At 42.4% G+C, this 10565-nt stretch overlaps 1 protein-coding gene across 2 annotated transcripts in view; it reads right to left on the reverse strand.

Annotated features, from left to right (window-relative positions):
- Window positions 1-10164, reverse strand: part of LNPEP (leucyl and cystinyl aminopeptidase) — a 102819-nt gene extending 92655 nt beyond the window's left edge. Inside the window, exon 1 of one of the 2 annotated variants that reach the window (XM_032335681.1) lies at window positions 8887-10164. In XM_032335681.1, the coding sequence (XP_032191572.1) occupies window positions 8887-8905 (19 nt within the window). In that variant the 5' untranslated portion in view covers window positions 8906-10164. Of the gene's footprint in view, window positions 1-8006; window positions 8846-8886 lie in introns of those variants that run through there. The other variant, XM_032335682.1, reaches the window with a different exon arrangement.
- Window positions 10165-10565: the final 401 nt, after the last annotated feature.

Below are 10565 nucleotides of genomic sequence, written 5' to 3' on the forward strand. Positions count from 1 at the left end.
CTATTAGCAAGAAGTAAAAAGAAATTCACAATAAAATAACAACAAAAAAGAAAATAATTTAAGTATATTTGAATCCCAATATTACCTGGTTTTAATAAAACAGACTTAAGCCCAAAGCATTCATCTTCTAAAAAATGTTTTGAACAGTAAATTCTGTGTATATATGTATATATTCTTGTATTTATTTTCTCTGGTTGTTAGTTAGAATGAAATTAATAAAGAACCAAGAGAAAATATAAAATTTACAATAAAATACAAAGTCCTAACAAAAATCATTTAATTCTACCACCATTCAAACACATTGTCGATTCCACAGAGGAAATACTCTAGTTAAAATTCTGGCTAGAGGACACCTAAAACACATCAATTAACAAGTGCAACATGATATCCCATGGACTAAGGAATACAAACAGTGCAGAATACAGTCCTAATGAACAGAATTTACATAAAGATATGCCATCTCATGCCCTTAAAAGTTAACTAATTTATCCTTCGGGTAAAAATAAAATTATTGAGCTTAATTTTCAATTTCATTTTCCTTTTCTAAGCTAAATCATTTACTATAATGTTTATATTTATATCAACTTGTACTCCAATCAAATTTATACTCTTTATCAGATTTGGTTGGTTTTTGGGTGTTTTTTTTTTTTTTTTTTTTTCATTTCCTTGTAACACAGGCCCCCCAGCCCTTGACAATCCTCAGGGGACCTCTGAGAAAGACTTAGCCGTACAAATAACTGAAACTGTTAATGATGCCTAAATACATGAGCTCATTAATCTCTCATGAAAATCTACATAACTGCAAATACTTTCTGAAGAGCAAAAGTTCAAAGTTTATTTTTAATTCCATCAATTATTTGTAGTTTCAAAAGAATGTTAACCTATCATAATTCTTTATTTGAAATGAAGAATGGATTTAGGCCTAAAGAATATCTGTGAGCGATCTAAAGAGAATGCATAACCACTGATGGAGATCCACAAAGAAAATGTATGAGATCTCTTCAATGTATGCAGAAAGCTTATGGGTTAGAAAAGACCTCAACTGGTGAATAAATTTGCTAGAGCTGATGTCAGATGGATTTGAAAAGACTATTTTGCTAATAATTTTGAAACATTTTTCCATCTAATTCACCAGACTGATAAAAGGCAAGGGAGATGATAATCTTGAATCTTCATAGCAAAAACGTTGACATCAATTTACAACTTGCTGAGGGTCACTTTGACTATCATTAACTCATTTAAAAATATATGATGATTACCCAAAAGTCTGGGTTTGTAACCACATTTTGGTCTACTAATAGTCATTGTCATCTCATTATCTGCCAAGAAAAGCTTCTATGCATGAATTCTTCAAGTCTTTATCTCAGTGTTTCCTAAATTGACAATTAATTAGAATAGAGCTATGTGCCCAACTGCAATGAACTGCACTGAAACAAAGTTAGCCATATTTTAGTGAACATTTGCTTACTTCTACCTAATTCAAAACACTATTATTTAATCCCCAAATCAGGCTGGACCCTCCTTCGACACTCGATTATTCTTCTGTGTACTTCCCCCGAATAACAACTTACCAAGCCTCTCAGTAGCCTGTACTGATAGAGATGGATGCAAGACCTCTATTCTAAAGAGCAAAGCATCCCTTAGTCCCTCCCACTAACTCAAATACTCTACACTCACTGAGTTGTTTTTTTAAACTAGCCACTCAGTCTAGATACTAAAACGACAATGTCAGTGGCCCAAAGGGCTTATGTACTTAGCATTTAATTTAAAGACCAGAGAAAATAGTGCTAACAAGTATAAAGTGGAATCAGCCTAAATTCATGGATATTATTTTGATAAATCTTGAACATACTAGTTCCTTCCACCAAGCTCCATAGCAGCCTCCTTTACTTAACCATTGAGGACATTTTGACAATTATGGAATGAGAAGAAACTAGACAAGGATTACACTACTTCTGTCTTCAAATCATACTACCAATAAGTTAAAAAAAGTTCTTTAAAACATTTAGCTGTCCTCAATGACTCCCACTAATCACTATGCATTTTTCCTCTAAAAAGAACCTAGGAATGGTGTAACGCTGCTGAGATGCTGCTGTTCTAACAACTTTTTTAAATTTTATGAAATAACAGTGTCAGCTGTGAGAAATACCATGGCTCAAAATCTCCTTGCCCAGTGAATGAGACCAGAGGCAGCTGGTCTAAGAAACACTACCACGCAGCCCTGGTTAGTATTTGCTGCAAGGGCCAAGAAGGAAAGGAGCACACCCAATCCACAAAGGTACCCATTCTCTCACTGCACTTCCCATTCTCCTGTTAGCCCAGCTTTGAAATTCTCCCCATAGATCATTAGGAAGCCTTTACCTCCCTTCATGCCAGATCACTGGCTTGGCTTCCGTGGACAGCACCAGGGGTCTAGAGAAAACTCTGGACCATCCAATCCTCAACTTACAAAAAGGCCAAACAATTAGCTTAAGTTTTATTTTGGTGGCTGCATTCTTGAAATTTGTGAAAGGAATGCTCAGGAGACCCTCATTAAGCAATACACACTAAAGGAAAAGAACTTCAAAGGGTCTTTTACTATTGAACTTGCTTCTTTCACCATTGTTTTTTCAAACTCCCTTAGAAGCCTGAACTTTATTTGGTAAGTGAACTGGTTTCTTCCTAGTTTAGATGCTAAGGCTGAAATTTTTAAAAACTAATTGGTTCACTGTTCAATCATAAGCATCAGTAGAAAAGGGAAGCAAAACCAGGCACTAAAAAATAGTAACTGCGATCATGATGCTCCTACAAAGTCAATGGCTCTACATCCCTCTTAGAAACGTTTTTCTTGAAATCTAAAACATTCAGGAAAGTGAACAGACCTTTTTTTTTTTTTTTTTTTTTTTTAAAGTAGTCTCCATGCCCAATGTGGGGCTTGAACTCACAATCCTGAGATCAAGAGTTGCATGCTTGTACCAACTGAGCCAGCCGGAGAGTGAACGGTCTTAACTTAAAAGAGACAATGGATTATTTTTACTATCAGAGAGAGAAGTACACTGCATAATTTAACTTGTGGCAAATGTTTTCTATCTCCCGCCAGGGCTTCCAAACGCCAGTTTAAATCACTCATCCCCTCAACCCTCAATTGCTTTTCTCTAACCAGTCCCACCTGCTTGTCTCTTCCAAACCCAATTCCTCCATCATTCGACCTCATACGTCAGTGTCCTGATCCCCAAAGTAAACTCATTTCTCAGCCAAACATGTGTAAGGCTCAAGATATGACGATTTTGGAAATCTCTGCTTATCAGGCTCCTGCTTTACCTTTAATCTCTACATTTCTTTCATCTTCATCACTAACTCTTAAGTCCCAGTTTTCCCTAAAGATCTTTGGGGTTTTTGTTGTTGTTGTTCTGTTTTTCCTAAAGATCTTTGGATTCAAAGTCCTACAGGTGCTCCCAGGACAATCACCAATGGATTACAATGAATCAGGTTACAAGGAAATCCTTACCATAGACTAAGGAACAAAAACTACTTTGTTTCTGTCATATTTGCTGAATAGAAAGACCAGGGCAATGAGCAGCAATTGTAAAGCAATGAGTGACTTTACAAAGTCCACTAGACACGCAAGTTGCTGAACCACCACAAAGGCTCCAAAATTTCCCTTCATGCCCAATCCTGGTTTCTTTTAAAGATTTTATTTATTTATTTGACAGAAAGAGATCACAAGTAGGCAAAGAGGCGGGGGGGGGGGGGGGGGAGAGCAGGCTCCCTGCTGAGCAAAGAGCCTGATGTGGGGCTCCATCCCAGGACCCTGAGATCACCACCGGAGTCAAAGGCAGAGGCTTAACTCATTGAGCCACCCAGATGCCCCCCTGGTTTCTTGTGAACACTCAGTAAATGTACATATCTAGGAATTCAAATTAAAAAAAAAAAAAAAAAGACTTTCTCTGATTGCTCCAATAATATTATGGAAAGATCTACTAGTATTATTAGCTCTAGTTCCAACCTCTCACAGTTTCAAGACATGAGGGAACTGACAGAACACAAAGACACCGTCCTAACCTCAGCTGCCAAGAACCATGGGCCTAATCCAGCTCCATCATAACTTCAGGAGTAACCCTGGCTGAATTCCTCCATATTGCAATTTCCTAATACTTCCATAGAGAAGGTTCAAAATGCTGTTGGTTCCTAACAGGAGTATTACACTGAATCATCACAAATGTGAACTTACTGATGACATATGTTACAGGAACAGGTTATAAAGACAATTTGGTACATTTATTTCACAATTAGAAAACTATCTTAAAGTTTTATTGCTTTCTTGTTTCTTCTGTATTTCCTAGTCTTATATTAGCATGAAAGCAAAACTAGATTTTTCCATTTCATTTCTCTTACTGAGGTCAGCTTTATCTGCTAACAGGTTTGTGGGTTTCCTGCAAGTGTGTCCAGCAGAAAATCTACTTGTAAGTGGGCATTCAAAAGACAGTGTTCACATGAATTACTGAAGAGGAAATCACCCCTGGCTTATTTCTGTATGATAATTTCCTTATAACCAATCTTTCTGGTTATGTATTTTTCAGCTCTCAAGGATCCTCTATAGATAAGTGATAATCACTGATTTTAGGCATGCCTGAGTGGCTCAGTTGGTTAAGCGACTGCATTTGGACCCCAGAGTTCTGGGACCCAGTTCCACATCAGGCTCCCTGCTGAGCAAGGAACCTGGTTCTCCCTCTGCCTGCTGCTCCTCTTGCTTTTGCTCTCTGTCTCTCTCCCTCTGTCAAATAAATAAAATCTTTTTAAAAAAATCACTGGTTTTGGGGCGCCTGGGTGGCTCAGTGGGTTAAGCCTCTGCCTTCGGCTCAGGTCATGATCCCAGGGGCCTGGGATCGAGTCCCGCATTGGGCTCTCTGCTCAGCAGGGAGCCTGCTTCTCCTCATCTCTCTCTCTGTCTGTCTCTCTGCCTATTTGTGATCTCTCTCTCTGTCAAATAAATAAATAAAATCTTTAAAAAAAAAAAAATCACTGGTTTTAATCATTTCTAAAATACGCTGTTTGTCTCAAAACACACTTTTTTGGAAATTGTTATGCAAAGCAAAGGACTTTCCCCCTACTGCTTTCCTTAAAAACTGAATAGTTTCTAATTACATCCTCAACCTTATAATATTAAAAGATGTTAACATTTGATCTAAGTCATATTTCACTTAATTGAAATAGAAAAATCAAGACAGAAGGATAAAAACATATTTTTATTTATATTCCATTCATTACAAAGAACAACAATGATCTTCCATTTTAAGGATTTTCTTTCAATGTGGCCATTTATCATAGAAAAGAAATATATATATATATATATATATATACCACACACACACACACAAAATGTGGTAAGCTCATATTTTTGACTGACCATGCTATTTTTTTTAAAAGAAACGCACAGCTATAGGACAACTATTATTTGTAAGATCAAGAAATGAAATCACAATTTGATACTGCCTTTCAACCCATGAATATCGAATTTGTTCTCCAGACCTCCCATTTTGGAAGCTAGGTAATACTTCCAATTGGATGCCAATCCGAAAGCAAAACAAAGATAGTTTGCAAGACAGGTAAATCCCCCTTGTTTGATTATATATCAGGTGGTACTACCAAAGTGATTCCTGGGAATTTTGTTCATAAGAAAAAAATGATGAATATATATCAGGAAAAGAAAAAGTTCTTCTCCATAAGTATGCTTCCAAATCCTGAATTTGCTGACCTAATAAAGTTCTCAAAAGCTCCCTTCTGGTGAATACTTCTAGTATCCTCAAAATGAAGTCACACATTTCTAGCCCTAACCTCAGAACTCCTTGGTCAGATCCTAAGACTGAGCCTTGGCATTTACAGTCCTTAACATGAATTTAAATTATTCTCAAATACCCTAATCCTACATGTAAAGGAGAAGAAATAAAGAGAAATAAAATAATCAAATAACTACTTGCCCCAATCTAGTACATCTATCAAAACATCTATAGAGTTGCCATCAATTTTTTTTCTTTTAGTAATATATAAACCACTACTTCCTAAGAGTTTCACCTCTAATTGCCTAATAGGACATAACAGTTACTGCCAAGCCAATCTTGAGTCCAGTACATCTTTACCCCCATAAAAAAAGTCACCAAGAATCCAAAGCCAGCCTGGATATAGTCTGCAGTGTAATAGTCAGCAGTTCCCTCCCAAGGGCAAGATCAAAAATATCTCCTGAGCTAAATGGGAATTGCTGGCACTAAGGTCCCTTCTTATAAACCCTTTCTGGAGATAAGCATTTTAACAAGTTGTAGCAGTATGTTACCTGGACAGGTTAACATAGGATATTCATCAAATGAACCCAGTATTAGCAGGCAGAGAGCAGGGCCCAAGACAAATGAGACATATGAGCAGCAAGTTTTGATGGAAAACAGGGAAAGCACAGAAAGCCCTACTGGAATAGATGAGTACTGAAAGTTAAAAATGACGAAAGAGAAACTATATCTGCCTCTTTTACAAATTTCTAGGTCAGAGGGTGAAACCATTGACAATGTTTTAATTGAAAGACAAGTGGTTCTGAATTGCTGAAACTGGTTTTGCTAAGCTTTCACACCTCTCTCTATAAGCAAGGCTTAAATGAGAAAGTGTACGTGGTGAATATTTTATTAGAAGAAGGTGAATGTGCAAAAGCCAATATCAAGCTTGATAAATCCTGTCATTATAAATTCTAGGGATAATTAAATACTCTGCACCAAAATACCCAGACCTAGGGGAGAATTAGCTGTACAGATCGTTTGTACTAAATAGGATTAAGTAAAAAGATAAACCTACTTAAGCAAGTCCTGTTTAAAGACACTAGAAAAATTCTACAGCTATCCTTCAAAAGTTCTGAAATAAATAAACAGTCTACCTTAAACCTGAAAAGCATCTCAAGTTGCTAGAAGCTAATTTTTGGTTGGCTTTAGATGTTATGGTTTCTATTTCCTTGTTAAAGGACACTTAAGATAAGCCCTCAACAAGTGATTAACACATTAACTAAACTGATGCACTGTCAAACTGTTCCAGCAGATTCTGAAAATCTGGAAGATAGACAGCAAAAGGATTAAAAATTCAACTTCCTACACCGATGTTGAAGCATTCCTCCCTCTTTGTTCACCTCTCTGGGACTTTTCCATTGCCCTCTCAAATGTGACAATCTGCAACTATTAACATTTAGAGGAATACATTTTAAAAGGGGAGAAAAGACCCCAGTTGGAGGATTTGCAAATGTAGTTTAATTCTGTAGGCACAGAGCCGCAAAATCAACTAGCACTAGTCTTGACCAAATAGGTGACTCAGCCTTGCGGGGAATTTTTTTTAAGTGAAAATTCACATTTAAAATCCTACAAACATGGAAGCTCCAAGTATTCCACCGAGGACAAAGCAAAAGCCTTGGAATATTCATTTGAAATGATTTAACGATTTGTATTAAACATATTTTACACTTAAAATACTAGAAGGTCTCTAAGTTTACCTTCAGCTCCGTATTCCTTAATTCTCTTAGGGACTTTATCCAACTATTCTTAGAGCCTTAGAAATTACAAATAGAACCTGAATGAGAAAGAAAATTCAGAATTAAAGTTACTATCATTAAGCCTAATTAGACAGTACAGACAGGAAGATGGCAGTAGAATAAAGCATTCTGAATTAGGGGCAGGGAGAATATAATGAGTAATTTGCAGTCCCATGAATGAAACAGCATACAACAAAGTCTGGCAACGGTTTGGGTTATAGTGGAGACATATATATATGTCTCTATCTCTTGAGGGGCAAGTGGCCCACCTAAACCAGAGCAGAGGCTGGCTTCTACTCATGCGACAAACGGTCTACCTGAAGTCACCAACCTCCCACAAGAAAACACAGGTCAACGACAGAGTGAATCGTCTAATTATAAAGTGAATTCTCCCTTACTGGCATTCCTCCTACTTTCTGTCCCAAAAAGGGAATCCATATACTCAAGGCCACAAAATGGTAAGACATCTCACCCCTATGTTGTGACTCCGGCACTTCTGGTCCAAACAAAAGCCATCGGTTTTAACTAGGGTGGGATTTATTCTGTCCATTCAGTGAAGAGCTGTGGCTGTTTTGCAGGGCGTCCTGCAGGCTCCTGCTTTGACTCTCGCCTCAAGACACATTGTGATATCACCATGACGGACCCCTGATATTTAATGAGTCTTCGACTGAAAAAAATGGTATTATCGGGAGCCCGTGAAAGGTAGCGGTGAACGACCTGCGGAGCGCCTCACCAACAGACAGGAGGGTGACAGTGCGGGCAGGCACCTCCTCGCAGAGCAGGACCAAGCAAGCCTTTCTGCAAGTTTCCCTTCCTTCCACTAAATTAACCTGCCAAGCCCCCCACCCCCACCCCGCCCTATTAGGAAAAGTCACGCAGGCAACTCGCGCGGAAGGACAGGGGGGGACAGCTCCCTGCGCACAAGAGAAGTTTGGTTTGGCAGTGGCCAAGGCTTAACCCTTCCTGCCAAAAGAGCCGCGGGCAGACACCACCTTCTCCAGGGGCAAACCCAGAAGGCCAACTTTCCCCTCCTCTGCGCAAAGCAGCCCAAACTTTGGTGTTCACCCACCTGGCCACGCAGCGCAGTTTGGGGTCTGGAGGCACCCGACGCCCCCAGGCCCTCGGCAGATGGTGGCACTGACCTTCACGCCAGCCCCCGGTCCCGCGCCGGCCTCTGACCACCCCCGCCCCAGCCTTCAGCTGCCTCCCCCAGTCCGCTTCCACCGCCCCCAAACCCTCGTGGGAAACCCACGGTGGGGGCGGCTGCAGTCCGACTCCGCGTGTCTCGACGGCCAACGTCCCTCTGCACCCCAAAAGAGCCCCAAACCCGACGCCTCTGGCTGCCTACTCACCATTAGTAAAGGGATCCATTTTCCCCCCGCCGCGGCTCCTTACAGCCGAAGCGCTCAAGCTTCCTACTCCAAGAACTGAAGCGGCCCTGTCGACTGAGCATGCCCAGCGCGGCCGCCAAGGGCTGTCGGGGAGGTGCCGCGAGAGACGGCGCCGCTCCACCGCTCTGAGGTTCCGCTGCTCCGGGTTTTTGCAACAGCTGCAGCAAGAGCTAGGGAGGCCAAAGGGAAAAACACCGCACGGCCCGAGGCCAACTCCCCGGAGAGGAAGGGGAGGAGCGGGTTAGAGGTGGGAGCAGCCTCCTGGGCGGGGCCTGAAAAAGCCACGCCCCTCCAGGAAGACCAGGGGCTCAGGCTCTTCAATACAAGGGGGAAGTATTCAGTCATTCAGCAAAGAAGACGGTCTATTGCATCCCGGCCCGGCCGGGTCCTAGGCGCCGGAACCCCATACTGCGCCCCAAAACATCGATCACTGCCCCCTGTAGTGGACATTCCAGAGACAGACAATAAACACAGAAGGCACACAAGACTGAAAGAAATGTCCCGCTGAGCATTAAATTAGGGTGATGTGATGGGAGAGTGAGTGGATAGCTAGTGCGGACAGCTTGGTGAAGAGAGGCTTCGCCGAGAGGTGCCACTGAGGCCGCGATCTGGAGGCACAGCTGCCGCCGGCGGGCGAGAGTCGCTCTCCGGAATTCGAAGCTTCGGTTTCCCTGCGGAGACTGGCTCGGGATCGCCAAGGCCAGTGGGAGCAGGTGCTATGGGTCATCCCGGAACCGCTGCCGGCCCACACCAGAGTGGTCCCTGACGGGTCTGAGGCCGGAGACCGAAGGGAGGGCGGGGACTCCCGCTGGGCCCCAGACAAGTAGGTTCCAGTCCTACCGCGGGCAGTCCAGGGCGCGGCCTCTACATGCAAGCGGATCACAAAACCTGGAGCTGGATTCGCCGTGGGTGAGGGCGCCGCAGTGTGCGAGCAGAAGGCCTGCTGGAGCTGAGCTTTAAATCAACACCTGCGGCTCCAGTGGGTACAGCCGCATGGGGCCCGCGGACAGGACAGACATTGCTACCCAGTTGAAGCGGAAACTCTAAGTTACTTCTGCCTCCTCTACTCTCGCCGTTGCCTCCGACCGCGAGCCAGCATTGTTTTCAATGTCAAATCCAGGCATTACCCGGCGACCCTTCGGGATGGAACAACCAGGGCCCCAGGGACCCCGGGTTCGTAGGGGCCCGCTTCTTTATCCCTTATTCGAAGTGTGCGCCGCCGCCACGCTCGCAGTGAAAGCCTCTGCCCTCCCATCGCGCAGCCACAGCCTCCTTCCCCTCCTCCCCACCCCCACCCCCCTACCCCCGCCCCGCAGCCCTGGCCCCTGCAGCGACTTGGCTCTGGCTGTGCCTCACTGCGCCTGCCAACTGTCACACACTCCTCTGAGGCTGTTAAAAGCAGGACGTCGGGTGCAAACAAGCCGGCGGCGACCTCAAACAGCCTAGGCAAACAGGGATGGCTGGGGTGTCGTTTGACCCATAAGGAATTAGAAATCAGGTTTTAAAGAAGTGAAATCGGAATGCAAGTTTATTATTAAATGTCAACTGTATTAAATCACGCTCTTAACATTCCATCTTTAAAATCTCCAATGGATACCCATCATTTAAAATAAAAGTGAAACTCCTGGTCTAAATGGATC

The sequence above is a fragment of the Mustela erminea genome, chromosome 3, assembly GCF_009829155.1.
Source record: "Mustela erminea isolate mMusErm1 chromosome 3, mMusErm1.Pri, whole genome shotgun sequence".
Lineage (NCBI taxonomy): Eukaryota > Metazoa > Chordata > Mammalia > Carnivora > Mustelidae > Mustela > Mustela erminea.